Raw genomic sequence first — 22,096 nt, 5'->3', positions numbered from 1 at the left:
ACGAGCCAACCTAAACAACCAATCACCGTGAACCAGCCAAACCAAATAACCAATCATCGGGAATCAGCAAACTCAAATAATCAATCGCCATGAATCAGCCAACCCAAATAACAAATCACCGGGAATGAGTAAATCCAAACAACTAATCAGGTTGCGAATTGTGTGCAATTGGGGAGTAATATAGATATATGTGTCTGGCCCTGCAGGTTTTTATTAAAGTGAAGGACCTGTTATGACATCATCTGGGTCAGAGGTCAGAGCCCAGGTGACTGATCACATGATGGTGACATTATCACAGGTCCTGTGAGTGCACAGCTGCTATCAGGCTCTGCTTGTTTTATGCTTTAGGACCTATGATGATGTCACCGTCATGTAATCAAGGGCGGAGCATGTAACGCACTCACACATGGACTAAGGAACAAGTGGTAGTTAGTGTCCCCTGTACGTACCACTGCTTTCAGCTATTGAAATGGCCAATTTCTTTAATCAGTTCCAGATGTGTCCTGTCCTTCTGTAAATGTGCAGGACAAAAGAACATACTGAGTTTTTTTGTGTGACAGAATTGTACATAGCAAATATGCACATGTGAATGAACCCATTGAAAAAAATGGATTCTATTTTCTACGTATTGGCCATCCAAATTTTATGTGCGCAAATACGCCCGTATGAATTCGGGCTAAAAACAAGAAAAGAAAAATCCTTTTCCCCATTAAAAATGCTTTATGCAAGAAAATAAAAAAAACAACAACACAATTTATAATGTCCGAACTATTAAATTATCTTATTTAATAGAAACAAGGATAAGCCAACTTATCCATCATAAAAAAGCTCCCACAAAGCTCAGTCAATGGAAAATTTAAAAAGTTATGGTTCTCAGAATATAGCAACACAAAACATTTTTTTAACTGTTTTGAATGTGTAAATGTAATAAACACAAAAAATAAAAAGATTGATATTGCTATAATAGTACTGCCCTGAAGAATAAAGTTAAGATTTTAGTTATACCACACAGTCAACAGTATAAAAATTAATCCTAAAAAAAAAGAAAAATTGCAGACCTGTCTACTTTAACAATGGTGCCACTAAAAAATAGAACTCGTCACACAAAAAACAAGCCCTCACATGCGAAGATTAACAGAAAAATATGGCTCTTGAAAAGTCAGGATGAAAAACCAAAAAAAATTGCAGCGTCCTGAAGGGCAAATTAGGCCCCGTTCTTAAAGTGACCATCTGTGTATGGACAAACCAAGGTGGCTGCACCACTTCTCTGACTGCCTGATGTACATTGTACATTACAATGCATAAGTAGTCTAAGGGCAAAAAGACATGGCCATGTTTTTCTCCCCTTACACGGCCGTGATAATCACTTCCGTATAAGTGAAAAAAACAAAACCATTGATTTTAATAAGACTTCAGTGGTTTTGTTTTCGCTGGTGGGATTTCTTGGCCATAAATACTATGGCTGAGAAAAGATAGAACATGCTCTATCTCCACCGTACGTTGTGAATACATTGTGTGGGGAAGATTGGGCAACATCTATTTTCCCGCCTCTTTTTTCAAACTCCTGTGCTCTGGCGCGGAGTTTGAACTGCCAGCGATGGAGAGGAAATCTTCCTCATTCAGGGGCAGGTATGCTCCCTACTGCCGAGCATAGTTTCGGCTACAGCAATGTGTTTTTGCCCTAAGGTGTGCTTTTACACAGAATGATTATTGTTCACCTGAACGAACAAAACAAATGATGCCACAGTTTGCTAGTTCACTCAGGTAGTCAGTTTAGACACAAAAATAAATCATTTATTTTATTTTCTAACAGTCATTCAGTTCATTGTACCAGTGAATGAGAATGACTGAACGATCAGTGTTTAAACCGAACAATTAGTAAACAAGCCCACAATGATTTTTATGAAATCATCATATTTACACTGATCGATTATTATTCATTTTTGCTCATTTAAACCATTTTTTGAACGATAGTCTTTCAGTGTAAAAGGGTCTTAAGACACTACATGATACTCTGACTGGTCAGCACTGTTCAAGTGAACAGCACTGGAAAATCAAAGCAGGTGTGCTGTCCTAAACTAATTGATGCACACTAATGTACAGTGTACATCAGGTAGTCAGATAAGCTGGTTTGACTATCTCTGTTTGTCCAGGCCTAGTGTGTCGCTTATGGAGTTAAAATAAGGAGATCTGTTGTTGTCACTTATTGGTAGTTTTATTTGTTGCCAAGCAGTGTCCTTAACACATTTTGAAAGATGACTCATTAAGGAGTATAAATGACTCCCTAGTGAATGATTATAATGTGTTATCTTGGGGTTGTAGTAAACTCATACGATTTTCACTCTCTACACTCAATAACTTGCTCAATCTTCTGTTGATCGATGCTCTGTGAGGTGCTTACTAATTAATGTCGCCACACCACCTTAATAAAACTGCGGTTTATCCAGACAGTTACATAAATAACACTTTCTAATCAACAAACTGGGGAATGTATGTGCATCTAGTGGCAGTGTCATCCACTGGAGCTCCTGAGTCATTTTCCTTCATTGTTCTCTGCATTCTTGTCTTCGCATAAAAATTTTACATAGTAGCACTGATTTTATACTTTGAATCTAGGTTCTTCTTGGCTTCTTCTTCCCCAAACCTAAGTATGCTATATATCAATGGTGGCGAAACTATGGTACATGTGCCAGAAGCGGCACGCAGAACCTTCCCTGCAGGCACGTGCTGCCGTTGGCTGCTTACCACATAAGTAAATACCGGCAGGGGCTGTGGCTCCCCTGCCGGTATTCACTCAGCTGCGCTGTTCCCGATGCACACTGTAACGTCAGTGTGCAGCCGGGATCCTCCTCCCTCCTCCCCTGATGTCTCCTCTTTGGTTCCGTGAGAGCAGGGAGAGGAGGCGTCTGGCAGCACACACTGACATCCCAGTGTGCACCTGGGATCAGCGCTGCTAGCAGTGCCGAGCATAAGAGCAGCGGCACTTCCACAAGGAGGAGGGGTAAGTATATGGGTCTCAGGGGAGCTCTATTACTACTGGAGGCCGCTGTGGGATGTCACTATTACTACTGGGCCTGCTGTGGGATGTCACTATTACTACTGAGGGCCACTGTGGGATGTCACTATTACTACTGGGCCCACTGTGGAATGTCACTATTACTAGGGGGGGCTGCTGTGGAATGTCACTATTACTACTGAGGCCACAGTGTGGGTCACTATTACTACTGAGGCCACTCAGGTGTGTCTATATTACTATTGGGGCTACTGTGGGGTGTCACTATTACTACGGGGGTTGCTGTGGGATGTCAGTATTACTAATTGGGGCCACTGTGGGTTGTCACTATTACTAATTGGGGCCACTGTGGGATGTCACTATTACTACTGGGGCCACTATGGAATGTCACTATTACTACTGAGGCCACAATGGGGGTCACTATTAGTAGTGGGGCCGCTGTGGGGTGTCACTATTACTACTGGGGCTGTTGTGGGATGTCACTATTACTACTGGGGGCCACTGTGGAATGTCACTATCACTACCGGGGGCCACTGTGGGATGTCACCATCACTATTGGGGGCCACTGTGGGATGTCACCATCACTACTCGGGGCCACTGTGGGATGTCACCATCACTACTCGGGGCCACTGTGGGATGTCACCATCACTACTCGGGGCCACTGTGGGATGTCACCATCACTACTGGGGGCCACTGTGGGATGTCACTATTACTACTGGGGGCCACTGTGGGATGTCACTATTACTACTGGGGGCCAATGTGGGATGTCACTATTACTACTGGGGTCCACTGTGGGATGTCACTATTACTACTGTGGGCCACTGTGGGATGTCACTATTACTACTGGGGCCACTGTGGGATGTCACTATTACTACTGGGGCCACTGTGGGATGTCACTATTACTACTGGGGCTGCTTTGGGATGTCACTATTACTACTGGGGATGCTTTGGGATGTCACTATTACTAATTGGGGCCGCTGTGGGTTGTCACTATTACTAATTGGGGCCACTGTGGGTTGTCACTATTACTAATTGGGGCCACTGTGGGTTGTCACTATTACTACTGGGGCCACTATGGAATTTCACTATTACTACTGAGGCCACAGTGGGGGTCACTATTAGTAGTGGGGCCGCTGTGGGGTGTCACTATTACTACTGGGGGTTTGGGGGTTGTCACTATTACTACTGGGGGCCACTGTGGAATGTCACTATCACTACCGGGGGCCACTGTGGGATGTCACCATCACTATTGGGGGCCACTTTGGGATGTCACCATCACTACTTGGGGCCACTGTGGGATGTCACTATTACTACTTGGGGCCAATGTGGGATGTCACTATTACTACTGGGGGCCACTGTGGGATGTCACTATTACTACTGGGGGCCAATGTGGGATGTCACTATTACTACTGGGGGCCACTGTGGGATGTCACTATTACTACTGGGGGCCACTGTGGGATGTCACTATTACTACTGTGGGCCACTGTGGGATGTCACTATTACTACTGGGGCCACTGTGGGATGTCACTATTACTACTGGGGCCACTGTGGGATGTCACTATTACTACTGGGGCTGCTTTGGGATGTCACTATTACTACTGGGGCTGCTTTGGGATGTCACTATTACTACTGGGGGCTGCTGTGGGGGGGTTACTATTACTACTGGGGCTGCTGAGGGATGTCAGTATTACTACTGGGGCTGCTGAGGGATGTCACTATTACTAATGGGGGCTGCTGTGTGCTGCCACTATTACTACTGGGGCCACTATCGGATATCACTATTACTACTGGGGCCACTGTGGGATGTCACAATTACTACTGGGGGCTACTGTGGGGTGTCACTATCACCGCTGGGGGCCACTGTGGGATGTCACTATTACTACTGAGGCCGCTGTGGGGAGTCACTATTACTACTGGGGGTCACTGTGGGGTGTCACTATTACCGCTGGGGGTGCCGTGGGATGTCACTATTAGCACTAGAGCCACCATGGGATATCACTATTGGCGCAGGGGCCACCGTGGGATGTCATGATTAGCGCTGGGGTCGCCTAGGATGTTGCTATTAGCACTGGGACTGTGATGGGATGTCACTATCAGCACTGGGGCCACAGTGGGATGTCACTATTAGCGCTGGGGCCGCTGTGGGATGCCACTATTCGCGCTGGGGCCACTATCAGCACTATGGATGCTGTGGGGGGGGATAACTCTTACCGCTGGGGCCGCCATGGGGGGTCACTGTTACCACTGGGGCCACCGTGGGTGGACACTGTTACAGCTGGGGTCACTGTGGGGAATCACTGTTACTGCTGGGGCCACCATGGGGGGTCACTCTTACCGCTGGGGCCACCGTGGGAGTCAATGTTACCACTGGTGCCACCATGCAGGGTCACTGTTACCTCTGGGATATGAATACACATGGCGCAAATGCTGGAAAATTCTGCAGCATTTTAGCATCCAAAAAGCAGTCAAAATATGCATGCTGTCTATTTTGAAACAGCGCTGTCCCCTTTAAAACAATAGGAGTAAAATCATGCATCGTGATAAGTCCCGCCCCCTGACGTGTTGGCACTTTGCGATAAAGAAGTGGATTTTGGGCTGCAGTTTGGGCACTCGGTCTCTCAAAGGTCCGCCAGCACTGCTATATACTGTATTTTTAATTTAGGTCCACTGAACTTCTAAGCTCAGAATGAGCAGAGATTTAAATGAATAAATTAGTAGTCATGCTGACTTTTTTGTCGCAAAATCTTCAGAGCTCCTCCTGTTCTATAACATGATGCGCACAGATTGGAATGCATTTTCAATGTGACAGGTTCCCTTTAAAGTTTAAAACACGTTCTATAGTTTGGAGAACACTGCATTATTAATCAATTAGAACAGACAAACTATTGAAATACCTTGAACTGCAGAATGTATCCAGGTTTCAAAGAAAGATCCCGAGTAACAGCAAATCGATCACCGTCTGATTTTCCAAATATCATAGCAGAAGGGGTAATTGAGCAGAAGCTTTCATTTTTAACCATTCCTTCATTAGCCATCATTAGCCAAACACTCAGTTGATTCATCGGGTAGTCAAATGCAGGCTTTTCATAAAAATTCTATTTGTGAAGAAAATGCAAGAAGAATACAAATGTATTTTACAGTTATCATACCTACAATATGATATTGTAACTATAAAAAACTAACAAATGCTGAAATGATATCTACTGAGATAGCCTGTCTTGTGTTTCATAAAGAAAAAAAAATATTTTTAGGATTCAGTGAATAAAATATGCAGATTTCTTCTTTAAGGGGAGTTTCTGTGTAAGTAGAGAGTTTTCCAAGTTCTAAAAAAATTCAGAGGGCAACAAAGTTTTGAAAGTAACAAGCTATGGTATACTCACTGCTCCAGTCCCCTGTTGGTCCAAGACTGTTCCCACCTTCTCTGCTAGACTGTGTTTACTTGGCTGAAGTGGTGACATTCTGTATATTAATACAAAACTACTGCAGGCAATTAGTAGCCTGAGTAGTACACAGCTCAAAACCACTGAGGCCAGTTATTGGCTACAGTGTTCATATGTATGTATATGGAACATCACAACTGCAGCTTAGAAAACACACACTGTAAATGAAGCAGTAAGAACAGGATCAGCAGTGCTGTACCAGCAGATGATCAGAGCAGTCACTTACTGTGTTTTGGTTTTGACCATTTACTCCCATCTCTAAAAATGTATTTAGAAAATTTAGAACTTGGTGAACCCGTTTGAGGGTGTGAGAGATGACGGACATATTCGCCATTTTGTATGTGTATTTTCTGTTGTCAGCTGTGTAGATTTAGGATGGAGGACACTACTTGTGTTTCAGTCCTTTGAATCTAGTGGGGGCAGCACCCATCCCCATTTACAAAGATTTATTTTCTTCTCTAGAGACCTATTAAGGTAAACAAGAAATTAGGAAATACTAGGCTGTTGCTAATTGTGCCATGTGGCAAAATCTCTTTTGAATATGTCTGTTAATATCCTTTTCCCTCTTCTGGCTAAAGTGTCACATCATAACCGATCCCCATGAGAATGACCTATCAGCACATAAAATGTTGTAATGTATCTGAATGTCCTACCTTCCTTTGTTTGAATACTATATAAACCTTTTCCCGCCAAAATAAAGGCAGATGTCCTGTGTTATTCACACTATAATACGCATCTTTCATTGGGGTCTTCAAGTTCATATTAATTATATCCAATATGGCACCCACAGTATATCAAACAGCACATTTTGTGCTAACAAGGGTTTGAATGATAAAATAAACATGTTTATTGTTTGATGTGACATATTTTTCTGTTCCTTTCTACATCATACCTATCTCCTGATATATACAAGTTGTTCTTGACTCAGTTGTTTGCTATTAATATTGAGCAAGAGATATGCCAATATTCCCAAAAGTATGTTCCTTCAAATGCACAAAAGAAGAATAAAGGACCTGCAGGTCCTGTAACAGGTGCTTTACTGAGATTAACTAGTGCAAATTAAAATTCTGCATATGTAATTAGCAGTCAAGATGTAAAAGGACTTACTTGTGGTAATGTTGGATAAGCAATAGGAATAATCTGTTTTTGGTTTTCTGACAGAATAATGACATCGTCAATGGCCCACTGATCATATCCTTCTCCTGAAAAGACAGGCTGCCACCAGCGAAACCGAGTACAGGGTGTTTTTGCTGTGCTAGGAAGCTCAAGATATACAAACCTGATAGAATACATAAGAAGAGCAATTATTTTACATATAACAATCCCAGGACTTAAATTAAAAATATTGTCCAATTGTAAACTGATGGCTTATTCTTAGGATAGGTCATCAACAGTAGTAGGACCATCACCTGGAATCTCTGCTAATCAGCTGTTCACTGGGCTTGTGGATTTATGCACTAAACTGAGTTCTACTGGAAGCATAAAGCTCTGTTCCCACTGCAGTGGCCAGTTTGGTATTGCAGGCAATGTTCCCATTGAAATGCATGAGAACGTGGCCTGCCATACCAAGCTGGGTATTGATGACCTTTGCTCAGCATACGCCAATAATAGTTAATGTTTTGCAACTGGACAATCCTTTTAACCTGGTAGTGTCCACAAGGACAGCATTATCTACCATATCAAAATAACATACCTTGTTTCCCCAATAGTAAGGCTGCCTGTCCACGGGAGCTGCAGATGAATCTCCGCCAGTCAGCCTATCAGACAGATAGGCTGACTGCGGAGAATCGGGGCAATTCACAGTATGCTGTGAATTGCCGTTTGCAAGCGGAGATTTGCAATGATTCTCTGCTCGTGGACAGGGGTCCGGCGCTTTTCATAGCAACGCTATGGAAAGCTACAGACGGCGTGATTCGCCGGTGATTTGCCGCCGGCAAAATCACGTCCGTTGACAGGGGGCCTAAGACCTCCTCCGATTTTTTGGGGAGGCTTGAAATATAAGCCCTCACCCAAACATAAGCCCTAGCTGGGCTACATGTTAAAAAAAGCAATACCCACCTACCGCCGGCGATCTGGTCCTTGCGCTAGTCTCCGTCACTGCTGCCACGCCCTTCTTCGAGCCGACAGAGTAGTTTTTCCTGGAAGCAGGGCTAGAATGACTGTGATTGGTTAGTTGAGCACCGGCCCTCATTGGCTGATGCGGCGCTCGATTAACCAATCAGAACACTAGCTTCCTCGAGGTGGGGTATTCAAGCCCTGCTTCCAGGAAGAACTGCTGTCGGCTTGAAGGAGGATGTGGCAGCCTGCAGCAGCAACGTAGACCAGCGCGAGGAGCGGAGCACCGGCGGTAGGTGAGTATTATTAGACACCCCCGAAAAAAAGACACTGTTCCTCTTTTGAGGCAAAAATTAATATAAGATAGTGTCTTATTTTCGAAGAAACACGGTATTACGGATAATCCATTTATTTAAGAAACCATATACCATGCCAAATCAAAAGGGTATCCCGGCAATGAGATGTTTTTTTAAGTTTTCATGCATCCAGTGAATGGGTGACAACTGACAGATCAGTGGGGGTTTAAATGCTGAAATAAATAGGGCAGACAGAAAAGGTCGATCTCAGCTCTTGGCTATTTCTGTCTGCCCCATTGAAATTAATGGAGCTGCACTGCTCCATTCATTTCAGTGAGGCAGAAAGCTGAGCTCAGTACAGTATTTGGCTATTTGCCTGTGCCATTGAGAAAAATGGAGCTGCTGTTCATGTGCAACCAGCAGCTCCATTCCCCACTACACTACAAAAATGGGACAATGTATGCTAAACATGTGAAATAGCGGGGACACAGGTTTTAGTGGTCAGACCCCCATGATCTACCAGGTTTCAACCATCTAGTAGATGAGTGAAAACTGAAAACATTGTTCCATTGCCGAAATACCCGTTTAAGTAATGGCAAATAGAAATAAACACTTGAACATTAAAAAATTGTCTGAATGTCATGAGTATTCATAAATAACAAGAAAGAAGAACTATTGCTTACTTAGGTTTTGTGAAGTCAGAGAAATACATTTCTGCCAGCAGATGCCAATTGATGCCTCCATTGTTACTACATTGCAATAACACTCCTTCTTCCCTACTATCAGCTTTATTACATGATGGACTTTCTCCTCCAATTTGTATATAAAACTGTATGAAATCAACCCATGTTGTGTCCATGTCCCAACTAACTAGCTGTCTCCTTCCATCCTTTAAAAGAAAAGGAATACATGAAACTGTTGTAAAAAGCACAAATATATCAACATAAAGTATTTATAAAATGTAAAATGTATTAAGATGTACTTTTTGTTACACTTTTTAAAATTTGCATATGCAAAAACACAAAATCCAAAAAATCTCAACTACAAAATCGATACAAAAATTTATCAACAAAGCACCCCTATAGCTATCATAAATTAAATCCTTAGTGACCAGCCATACGTGTTGTTATGGTGGTCACCAAGGAGCCTTAGGCTAGGCCGCAATAAAAGCACAGTAGTGTAGTCTTAAGGCTCTTTCACACGAGCAGCGTTTTAATTCTGAGTAGGTGCATAAAAAAATTGCATCTAAAAGAACTTATGGCTTCCTATGGGTCCTTTCAGATGAACGATTTTTTGACATGCCAAAAAAATTGTGCGTCAAAAGGATAGCGCAATAGGCACATTTTTTTGATGCCGAGATTTCTCTCCCTTAAAAGATAGGACCTTGCAATGTGATTGTTAGGTGCTGATGGGCTCCCATGGCAACCTGGGGCCTGTTTAGGGCCTACAGATCTGCCATGTATGCCAGCCTATCGGCTTTGAGTTGTCAAAAGCTTAAGCAGTGCAGTATAGTATACCAATGATCAAATGATTACATCTTCAATTCAGCCGAGGTTGTGTGAGTGGCTGTTTCATTGGTGTCTTCCATAGGTGTAATCTGCTCCCTCACTTGGTATTTGGCTGCCTGCATGCTTAGGGATTGGTGGTGTACATGCCTGCCCTTCTGTATCAGTGAGTATATGGCTGTTTTTAGTTACCATTTGTCTGTTTTTATATTTCCCTTTCAGTGATACTTTATTTATATGAGTGTAGGGACTCACAATAAGCGAGGAGCCTTGACGTTGGCTTGTGAGCTCAAGTATTTTGGCCAAAATATCATCTAATACCTTGCATTTATTAACTTGGCTGCCTGCATGCTGAGGGATAGGTGAGGTACATATGGCTACCCTCCTGTATCAGTAAGTATATAGCTGTTTTCAGTGATCGTAGTACATTATATATACCTCAGTATATTATTTATCCTGCAAAGACAAAGTTTTCCTGTCGACCAAAAAATAAAAATGTTATTGTTCTTGGAATGACAAGGTAGTAAAAAAAAATTGCCTGGTCATTATGGTGTAAAATAGGCCAATCACTAAAGGGTTAAAAAAACAAGTTTGGCAATTATTCAATTATTGCACTAGTCACATCTTTTGTTTTTCCAAGACTGTTAGGGAAGATAACTAAGGATTGCAGATAACTGTCCATTGGTTCAGTTAGCCTTTTACCCTAATTATACTGAATTCAATAGATAAAATATTTTTGCCACATATCTACAGTGAGAACATGAAGCCAACCATACGAAAACAATCAGATATCTAGAGCACATGAAGGATTCACTAAAATACACAGGAACATTTGGAATAGACATTTTATAAATCTTTGGTAAAAAACAATAATCTCTTCAAATTCTCCAAATACTTCTATAATTTCAGGTAAGCACCATTTAAGATGAATCCAGTACACCTGAGCAACCAAACACCAATGACACTTGTCAGTATCTCTGTGATCCATATAATACAGAATAATACAAACTATGAGCAGTTTAGAATTGCATAATTTTTTAGGAATTATTTATTAAACATTTTGGTAGATATACTAAAAATCCGAGTCCATTCCTTTCTAGGAAGCACAACATCACCAGACGCCCATTTAAGGTCCATTTACATGGGACAAACGTTGGGCAAACGATGCCCGACACTCATCCCTGTGTTTCCTCGCACAGAAGCTAGCAGAGCCGTCTCGCTCATGGACCGGCCAGAAGGGGGGCGGGGCAGTGCAGGAGATTTCTCTCCTCTCACTCCCCAACCCCTCTCCATTGAGATAACACAAACACCATTCACTACTGAACGGCTGCTGTTTAAACTGAACAATGAGCTCATCGCTGATCTCTCATGCTGCATAAACGTTAGCGCACATCACGTGGCCAAAAAACGAGAGTCGCTGTTTGATGATTTTGCCCTCTAGTGATATTTTCAATTTGACACGATTTAACACTACCTTGTTCGCTGTCATGGCAGTCCAAGGTATCCATAGCATTCTCCTTCAGCACCATAGTTCAAACGCATCAATTTTCCTTCTGTTTGTTTTCCTGAGCGTCCAACTTTCACAACCACACGTAGTTATGGGAAAGACGATTGCATTGACCAGTCTGGTTTTTGTTGCAATGCTTATATCATTGCTTTTGCTTTTCCAGATCTTTTCCATTCCTTGCATTGCAATCATACCAAGTGTAATCCGTCTATTGATCTCAGGTCCAGATTGCCCATTGCAATGGATTTTGGATCCAAGGAAGATAAAATCTTGGACCAACTTGACTTCTTCGTTGTTAATTTTTATGTTCACTGTACTGTTGCTTATTGTGGTCATGACTTTCGTTTTCTTGCTGTTGAGGTACAGTCTCATGCTTTCGTTTTCCTTTTGCACTCATGAATAAGGTATTCCAGGTCCCTTTCACTTTCTGCAAGCAAGGCGGCGTCATCTGCATATCGAAGATTGTTGACATTTCTACCATCGAATTTGACTCAGATTTCTAATTCATCCAAATTGCATTGCCTCATGATCATTTCTGCGTACAGACTGAAAAGGACTGGTGATAGAATGCAGCCTTGCCGTACGCCTTTCTTGATTCCAAACCAATCCGTGTTTCCATAAGCTGTCCTGACTGTTGCTTCTTGGTTTTATGTAAAGCGACCTTATAAGCTGTTCAATATGTTCTGGGGCACCCATTTGTTTTAGACCCTTCCAAAGCTTGTCATGTTCGACACAATCAATGCCTTGCTGTAGTCGATGAAACACATGTACACATCCTTTTGATACTCTCAGGTCTTCTCCATGACCAGCACAGGTTTGCGATTTGGTCTCTGGTGCTACATCCTTTGCGAAAGCAAGCTTGAAGTCTGTCAGTTCCTGTTCAATAATTTTCGCAATGTATTTTTGTATGATCTTTAAAAGGATTTTGCTCGCATGAGTTATGAGGGCGATGGTGCCGTAATTGAAACATTCTTGAGCATCACCTTTTTTTGGAAGTGTGATAGAGACAGATCTTGTCCAGTCTTTGGGCCACAATTTAGAGCTCAAGATCTTTTGACATAGGTCGGTTAGAATCTTGACTGACACTGGTTTGAGCAGTTCGACTAGTATGTGATCAAAGCCGGGAGCTTTCCTGTTTGGTAGGTTTTTTTAGGGCCCATGTGACTTCTTCCTCCAGAATACCTGGTTCTTGTTCTACTTGATGTACATGATCCAATGGGTTGTCTTTTTGATTGCCTGCATACAGCTCTGCTGTATATTTTCGCCACTTACACTTGATTTGATCTTTTCGTAATAATTTGCCATCCCAGTGTTTGATAGTTGCTGCCTTGCGTGGTATGAACGGTGCCTGTTTCTGCTTCACTTGGGCAAAGAGAGCTTGAGTGTGGCCTTGCTGGTTTGCTTATTATAGTTTCGTGCATTGGTCATTCCAGTAGCGCTCCTTGTCTCTTCTGACATTTCTTTGAAATTCCGCATTTTGCTGTCTGAATTCAACGATGGTGCCCGCTACTTTAGCTGCTTGGCACTTGTTGGCGATTCTGATGGATTCATCCGATAGCCATTGCGGACATTTTGCAGATTTTTTGAAAGGGATGATTTGTTCAGCTGTATTCCACGTGATGAGTTTGATTTCCTCCCATAATTCGTCAGGATCTTTTCCAGTGGCACTGAGCACTTCAAATCAGTTTTCACTTCAACTGCGTATCGTGAAGGGATGTGTTCACATCGAAATGGTGTATTGCTGCTGGTGATATTTTGAAGTTGCTGAATCTGAGCTTGATTTTTACCACTACAATCGGAGCAGTAGTCTGCACCCGGGAGTGTTTTCATGGGCAGAATAGAGCTTTTCAAACACAGTTGACATAGGAAGTAGTCAATTTTATTTTGGTGCACACCATTTTAGTCTGTCTATGTGTACAAATAGTGTTTTGGCTGCTCAAACCATGCGTTCATGGTCGATAGGCAGTTTGCCGTGCAACATTAGACCATATGGTCGCCTGAATTATTCCGCTTACCCAATCTGAATTTGCCAGCGACTGGTAAGTCTTCTCCAGAGCTGATTTTTCCATTGAAATTCCCTGTTATAAAAGTGATATCCTTGGCAGGGGTCTGATTGCTTGCTTGCTGGAGAGCGGCATAGAATTTTTCAATGTCCTCATCTGTTGCATCGGTTGTGGGCACATAAACTTGCAGAATTGTAATTGAGCGAGGACTCCCATTGATGCATATGGATATGATCCTATCGTTTATGGCATTGAAACAATGGACAGCTTTGGCGACTGCCTTGTTTGCGATGAATGCCACTCCATTCCATCTGATGGTGTCATTGCCTGAGTAGAAAATGGTGTAATCATCGCTAGTGAAAAAAATGTCCAGTAAAGCTCGCTGATACAGGTCAATGTTGAGCCATTCCATTTAATTTTTTAGGATTTCCAATTTGCCCGTGTTCATGCCACGGACGTTCAAGCCAACGTTGTGAATCTTTGAGAAACGCAAACAAAAACTTTTACTTGGAGCTGCTTCAGCAGACCAGGGTCTGAATGGCTTTGTCCTGCCTGTGTCATTTATGCCAAAAGTTATTCGAGTTTCATCCTTGTTCTTCCCTGGTGGCTTGATTGGTCCCTTCCAGACTGGGGGGGGGGGCGCTTTCCAGCACCATATTTGGACTCATTTGGTTTTGATCCATGAAATATTTTGGTATTGTGGTAGTGGAGTAGTTTGCCATTGCTTTCCCCACTCCGCTCCATTTATATGGGCTTGAGACTGGCATGCAGCTGTTGCCAACAACACGGCTGGGTACTGAAAGTGTAAACACTGAGGATATCTTATAATATAAGATACACATGTAAGAGCTTTTTTTCAGAAATTTTTAGTATTCAAACATTTAAAATTCATGCAAAAACACATTATTTAAGAGAGGAGTAAGGGCTCCTGTCCATGGGCGTTTTTGCATTGCGTTCCCTGCGGTGATAATCCGGCCGCGAGAAACTCAGTGCACGCTTTCTATAGCGTTGCTATGGAAAGCGCAGCCCCCCTGTCCACGAGTGGAGAATCAGAGCGATTCTCTGCGGTGAGCCTATCTGTCAGATAGGCTCACTGTGGAGATCCGTCAGCTGGCTCCTGCTCCCGGGCGGCATCGATCCGCTGTGCGATATCGCAACGCCCGTGGACAGGCAGCCTAAAGCTTCAATCTTGAAAAAAAATTCCAAAGACGCACTTCAAAAAGCATTGACCTTTGTGAGAATGAGCTAGTGATAAAAATGAAGTGTTTATAGACCAGAAAAGTATTTTGTGGCTAAACAAAGACAATGAACACTCGTGTTTCTGAAGTGTCCAGTATATTTTTTTGCTGTGGTTTAGGCAAGTGGCACACTAGTACAATTGTGAGTTGTGCCAAGAGACTCAGGCTCAATGCACATCAAACAGCACATGGACACCAGTGTGTGTGCTGTCTGATATACATTGACACAGCACATTCATACATTGAAGTTTTAATTTGTGTATGGCCTCATACACGGACCAAAAATATGCTAGTGTATGCCTAGCTTTAAGAGGCTAAATCTATTCACCATGACCTCTCAACAACATATGGTCTTCCCTACAAAATCTTGACATTAACTTCAGGTTTACAATCAGAAAATAGATAGCAATGACATCTTTATAAAATGTATGAAAAGTTATTTATTGATTAAAATTTGTATAGTTTTTTTTACATTAGGCGTTATACAGTATCTGTTGTATTTAAAGAGAATCTGTCACCATATAAACTTCTCCTTAAAATACTATAATGCTTGGATGTTACGTTCATGTGGGCAAATAAACACAGGGCCCACACGAATGTGCCCCAAGAGGGGTTAGGAACCACTGGGAACAGTGTCAGGCATTGGACTCTGACTAGACGTACTAGCAGAAGACACAAACTGGTAACTGACAGATGAACACAAACTTGCCATGCATACCTGTACACATAAGCAGATGATATAGCTATAAAAATACGAGGTATTGGTTCGTACATTGGCCAATGAACTTAAGCTGCAAAGCCACGACAAGGCTCCTCGTGTCTTGCGGTCCCTACACTAGTAAGACACATCTACTAGAGGACCCTAAGGGCCACCCTAGCACAGAAATGGCAAACAAACTCAGCAGAACAAACTGACATAAAACTGACAGAAAATAAATGTACAACTGGACATGAACCAAAAACACACCAAACACACTACAAGCTCCAACGGACAAAGATACATAATCCAGCAGCACCAGACACAGTTCACACAGCAAGCAGCAACAGCACAGATAACAGGACACAAGTAATACCGCAAGCTGCAACACAGAAATAACAGGACTGCTTACCCTGGACACTAAACAGACACTAACAGGAGCTGGGTATATATGTGAGCAAGGACCCAGGGGATTGGCTAGCAGGAGATCACCACAACCAGCCAGCTCAATATCATTCCACGCCTGTGGGCTTGTGCTGCTAGAAACCATGGTACTATAGGTCCCAGCAGCACAACTAACAATGGATAGCTGAAGACACATAGATTCAACAATGTAATTCTAATCTCTGAACTTACTTTTGCTCCCTTGCAGTAAAGGTGCAAATGGTCTCAGCCCTTTATGCGAATGCCTTTAGGAGTTCTGTTGTACTGTTTCTCAGGGCTCAAAAATCTGGGGGATGAATTACAGTATGGAGCACTGACCATTTTCAGAACTAATGTGGATTAGTGAAAGTGAGTTCAGAAATAATTAATCTATATCTCTTCAACTATCTACACATTATAGTAGTTCAAGGGCAGAGGGTTCACGTGACAGATTTTCCTTAAAACTTTTATGGCGGTATTATGTTGGCTGAATGTGATAGCATGATCATGGTACTATATGGTGGCATGGCAGTATTATACAACCCGAAATTATGATAACTGTCTAAAAATGATAAGCAAAGGGTCCCTTACTTTGCTTGTTACCCAGGGCTCTATCTTCTATAAAATATTGTCTGACTGTTTCAGAATGTGCTTTTAGCTGAGGGATCAATTATTACACAGAAAATTCATGCTTAATACATGGTTTAAAAAGGTGCCTAACTTTTCAAATAGCAGTTTTGTTAGTTATCACATTGGCCATCATATATTGATGAGTCAAAGCCATTTAAATATTTATTTTACTGTTTAATTTGAAACCTAAGTAAATAAGATCACAGTAAGCAATGAGTATTAAATCACCCCAGAAGTGGACAATACTGTTGAAAATGTGTTCTATAGTTTAAAACCTGCTCTGAGCGTCCTTCTTCTGAGATGTTAAAGGGGTTGTCTCGCGAAACCAAGTGGGGTTATACACTTCCGTATGGCCATATTAATGCACTTTGTAATATACATCGTGCATTAAATATGAGCCATACAGAAGTTATTCCACTTACCTGCTCCGTTGCTAGCGTCCTCGTCTCCATGGTTCCGTCTAAATTCGCTGGCAGCTTGCTTTTTTAGACGCGCTTGCGCAGTCCGGTCTTCTCCTTTCAGCACGAGCCGCTTCAGTGTGCTCCCCGCTACAGCTCTTCTGCGCATGCGCAGACGAGCTGTCACTGCTCGGGAGCGCGCTGGAGCGGCCATTCTGTACCATCCTCTGTTAGAGGAAGGTGCAGAAACTGGAGCTGCCCAGCGGAGAAGCCCAGCCCAGCCCAGCAGCCCCGAGAAGCCGCCCAGGTAAGTGATGGGTCGGGGGGTGATCTTCTCTAACAGGTGAAGGTCCCGGGCCACAGCGCTAGGTTCCGGAGCCCAGCGCTAGGTTCCGGAGCCCAGGTGAAGGCCCCGGAACCTAGCGTTGGGTTCCGGGGCCTAGCGCTGGGCTCCGGAACCTAGCGCTGGGCTCCGGAACCTAGCTCCGGGGCCTTCACCTGGGCTCCGGAACCTAGCGCTGGGCTCCGGGGCCTTCGTCTGTTGTCAGGGTCTAGCGCTGGGGAGCCGGGAGCGTAGCGCTGGGGAGCCGGGAGCGTAGCGCTGGGGAGCCGGGAGCGTAGCGCTGGGGAGCCGGGGGCTAGCGCCGGTTACCTGCTGCCTGGCGGTGGGTGACTGGTCGGCGGCTGCGGGGCGTCTGGTTGCCATGGAGAAACAGCTGGTAGCGTCTCGGGAGCGCGCACGTCGGGCTGCAGCAAGTGACGGGAAAAGAGCCGGCGGCCATCTTGGGGAAACTTTTATAAGTTGCTGAAACGCTGGAACGGTAAGTACGAACCAGCTAGAAAAGTCATTTACAGGGGGGCTTAATAATGTATGCTTAATTAGGGGGACTGGGCAAAAAAAAAAAATTCACTGCTTCCTCAAGACATCTCCTTTAATGTTTTCCTGCATATGTTAGCACAGTATCCATACAGACAGTATCTGTGGTCACCAGTAGTGGCAGTTGTAGTATTTTTAATACAAACTTTTTTGCAGCTCATGACAATTAACTTTTTGATGCAGGTAACTGTTTATGTCTTACTAATGCTGAATATATGCATGTCTGTCTATGCAAAAGATAATATGAAGGGATCACAATCCATCTTCAGAGCCCTTCAGGGAAAAGTCCTAAGAACCCTGGCACTGCATGTTTGGTTTGTATAGCAGATAATTAGCTATTTGGCAAAGAGCTATACATTTTGTTGGCCTTACATGAAAGATGTTCAAAGGTTTTGTTATGTATGAAGTTTGAAGATCAGACAGATCTGTCTTTTAGAAGTGACATCTTTGTAGCCTGTACAGGTTTTTCTAAAGTATTACTGTACAAAAATGTATTATATACAACTATCACTGACATCATAATAACATATTGTCTAGTTGCAAAAACAAACACAAAGCAAGCATTATGGTTATAGCCCATGGGAGATTGATTTGCCAATAATATTTGCTCACACCTTTCAAGTATTATTTTTGACACCTGATATCACCTATTCTTGCAGGGATTCTTAAAGGGAACCAGTCACTTCCCAACAGCACCAAAAAGCAAGTTATGGTGCTGTCGGAGGAGGTGATAGGAAGCCAGGCAATGTATTTTTTATACTCTCCCTTTCCCATGCTGTTACCCATTAAAGTGAAAATCTGACTCTTTTCATAGAAGTCTATGGGACAGCACATGCATGGCAACTTGAAAAGAGTCAGATTTTCAGATCAAATGGGATCTTCAGCAAGTGACCGCACAGAATTGGGAGTGCTGGTGAGTAAAACAATTATATCCCTAAGTTCCCCATCACCTCCCAAACAATCCATAACTTAGTTAACGGTGTTGTTGGGAGGTGACAAGTTCCTTTTAAAGCCTACAATATCTCTGCAGGTGATGGGAAAAAACAAACACATGCAAATATATTTTGGCATTATTAACGTGAACCTGTCACCAATGTTTTCGTCATAACCCCGCCATGACGTTACAGAACTTGCTAATTGCTTTAGTTCCATGATCTTGTTAAAATTGGTGGTGTGTCTTATATCATAAAAACTTATATTTATTCTGGCGTGCACTATATGTAAATCAGCGCTCTAGAATCAACTGGGTGGTACTAAAGCCTTCTCTATCTGAAGAGTGACTCCTCAATTCGTGCCAAGTTCTGCTTGATAAATATTTCCTTGGTTCGTGACATGAGTGCTAGCAGCACTAATATCCCATATCCCATAAGACTTTGCAGCTCCACTACACTGGACGGAGCATGCACAGGATTTAAATACTCTTAGCACTGACAATACATGCCATGGGCAATATCGATCAACCAGGACTGGGTGCAGAGAGAGGAGTGATTCTGTGACTTGGAGGGTCTTTGACACCACCCAGATAACTGAAGAGTGGCGATTTATATGTAGTGTGCAAGTAGAATACATCTTATGAGCCCCACACCTTTTTTATTTTACCAGCAATGCAGCTATGTGAAATATATTTTTTGCAGGACAAGTTGTACTTCTTATTGGTACCACTTTGGGGTACATAAGACTTTTTTATTGCTTCTTCTTCAGTTTTTTTCTTGGAGTTGGGGTGTCCAAAAAGTGTAATTGTGGTATTGTGGATTTTTTCCAGTGCAGGATAATGTGAGGCTTTAATAAATTGGATTTTTACAGATGGGGCGATAACATGTTTTTTTTGTAATGTGACGACTGAAAAAAAAGTGTCTCCTCTTAAACATTGATTATTTTATAAATGTACTAACAATTAAAACATTTTATTTGTCTTATTTTTACTTTTTCTTTCAGTCGCCATAGGGGCTTGTAAACATTTGATCGCTTATATAATATACCGCAATACTTTGGTGTATTGAATTTCTGCAGGCATTCTATTGAGCCATGCCATATGCATGGCTCACTAGGTAGAATACATGGCAGGCCTGAGGCCTTAACAAGGTTCCAAGTTGCCATGACAAGTGAAAGGCCGTCCTCGATCTTATTCCGAGCAAGCTGTTTGTGTGACATAGAGAGCCTTTCCCTTTGTTGGACTTTTGAAATTCCTCTGTCTGAACTGACAGCAACAATTAAAAGGTTAACAGCACTGATCCCGACAGTTGCATCCGGATGTCAGCTGTCTTAGACAGCTGTATATAGAGTGGGCTCGACTCCCAAGCATGCTTTGTACATTACAGCAGATATCTAGAAGGGGTTAACTATGATGCACTACAAAGCTGTAAATAGAGTTATCACAATGTGTCATTCATGTTAATGGTTGCTACAACTTTATTTGAAGATGGAAATTTGAAATAATATTTTAAAGAAAAGGCATTCAGATCAGCTGTACAGTACTTGCATTGTAAGTTATGTAGGAGCAGAAACCTAGATATGATATGTACAGATATACCCACCTTTAAAAGGGGTTTATCCCAAAAATAAACATTTTTGATAAAAGTGTGAAATGTTCTAAAATGGTGGTTTAAAACACTTCTTACAAATAACTTGTACTTTCTAGGTCTGTTAAGTAATTCTGTATAGCTTTCTATAGTTTTTTTGTTACATGAAGCCAATATCTGAATTATTCCAAATACTCAAGGAAATAATACCTTGGAAAAGTAGAGAGATGACCCAGATGAAATAATTCCACAGCCTTCTTCAGGCTTAACAATTTCTCCACCAACTACCTCCTGCCAGTCTGTTTCCCAGCCATTTAGTCCTTCAAAGTCTGACATTACGGTGGTTGGAAGGGAATTTTCAGGAAGACACTCAGAGCCCCGATACCCAGAATCACACCTGTAAGTACATAATCAAAGCAATCCGGCATGTTGTTTTATTATAATATCTATAAACTTGCTTACAAATATTATTTGAAAATTGGTGAAGTGATACATACTCCAGCATGAATGGCAATGTTAAGCAGTATGTTTAACTTATTTGCAGGCTACAATTGGTGATAATAAGTGATTAGTAGAATAATCAGTTCACGTCAATATTGGGCTGATTTCAAGAAAATCATCGTGAATTTGGAGGACCGATTCAAACTCCCATTAAAGTCAATGGGATTCAAAATCGGCTTTACCATTTTGCCCTCTGGAAGTGTAATGTAATAAAACAGAAAAATGCCATTCTAATCTCTTTAAATGGCTCCTCACTCCAGCACAGAAGCCTGGTCCCTGCTGCTTTAATCAAGATCATTATCTATTAGGCAGAGGAGAGAGTGGCTACAAGGAGTGTCTCTCACTTTGAGGGCTCGTTCACACGAGTGAGGTTTTAGCGCAGCATAGGCATATGAAAAGATCGCGGCTATACTGCACTTAAAATAGCGTGAGCAGGCGATTTCCAGCTATTAAGTCTCAAGCTTAATTAGCAGTGATATTGCCCATTCACACGATTGAGAGCTGTGTGTTGCGTGTTATCCAGCTCCCATCGGAGTTTAAGGAAACTCCTGCGCAGCAAGCACCAAAGGTAGGTCAGGTCCTTATCACGGACCTTAGATGCAAACGTTGCACACATGTTCTATCTCTGTTAGGTGCAAGCTTTTTGCGCATCTAAAATTCCTTCATGTGAACATTTCTATAGGAAACCATTGGTTTAATTAGACTCAATCTATACTGCGCTAAAACTACACTTGTATGAACGAGCCGTGAAGGGCATAGAATTACACAGGTAGCCCATTAATCTCAATGTGTGATGATTAATGCTTCATTTCACCCGTGGTGGCACTGAATCTGAACTAAGCATTTTATGTCATGTTTCCCCACAGATTACAGTTGAATGGGCTCTCAAAAAAGTAACAAACCTCTTTAAGGCCTCATGTCCACGGGGAAAATCAGGCCCGCTACGAATTCTACATGTAGAATCTGCAGCGGGTCCCTCCTGCCCCGCGGACAT

General features: G+C 42.5%; 1 protein-coding gene across 1 annotated transcript in view; it reads right to left on the bottom strand.

Annotated features, from left to right (window-relative positions):
* Positions 1-22,096, bottom strand: part of RELN (reelin) — a 655,909-nt gene that overhangs the window by 189,635 nt on the left and 444,178 nt on the right. The window contains exons 24-27 of the mRNA XM_066591974.1: positions 20,812-20,998; positions 9,488-9,693; positions 7,561-7,732; positions 5,908-6,108 (exon numbers count right to left, since the gene is read on the bottom strand). Of these exons, the coding sequence (XP_066448071.1) occupies positions 5,908-6,108; positions 7,561-7,732; positions 9,488-9,693; positions 20,812-20,998 (766 nt within the window). The remainder of the gene's footprint in view (positions 1-5,907; positions 6,109-7,560; positions 7,733-9,487; positions 9,694-20,811; positions 20,999-22,096) is intronic.

The sequence above is a fragment of the Eleutherodactylus coqui genome, chromosome 2 (genome assembly GCF_035609145.1).
Source record: "Eleutherodactylus coqui strain aEleCoq1 chromosome 2, aEleCoq1.hap1, whole genome shotgun sequence".
NCBI classification, from domain to species: Eukaryota; Metazoa; Chordata; class Amphibia; order Anura; family Eleutherodactylidae; genus Eleutherodactylus; species Eleutherodactylus coqui.
This window is presented reverse-complemented; position numbering and strand designations above follow the sequence as displayed.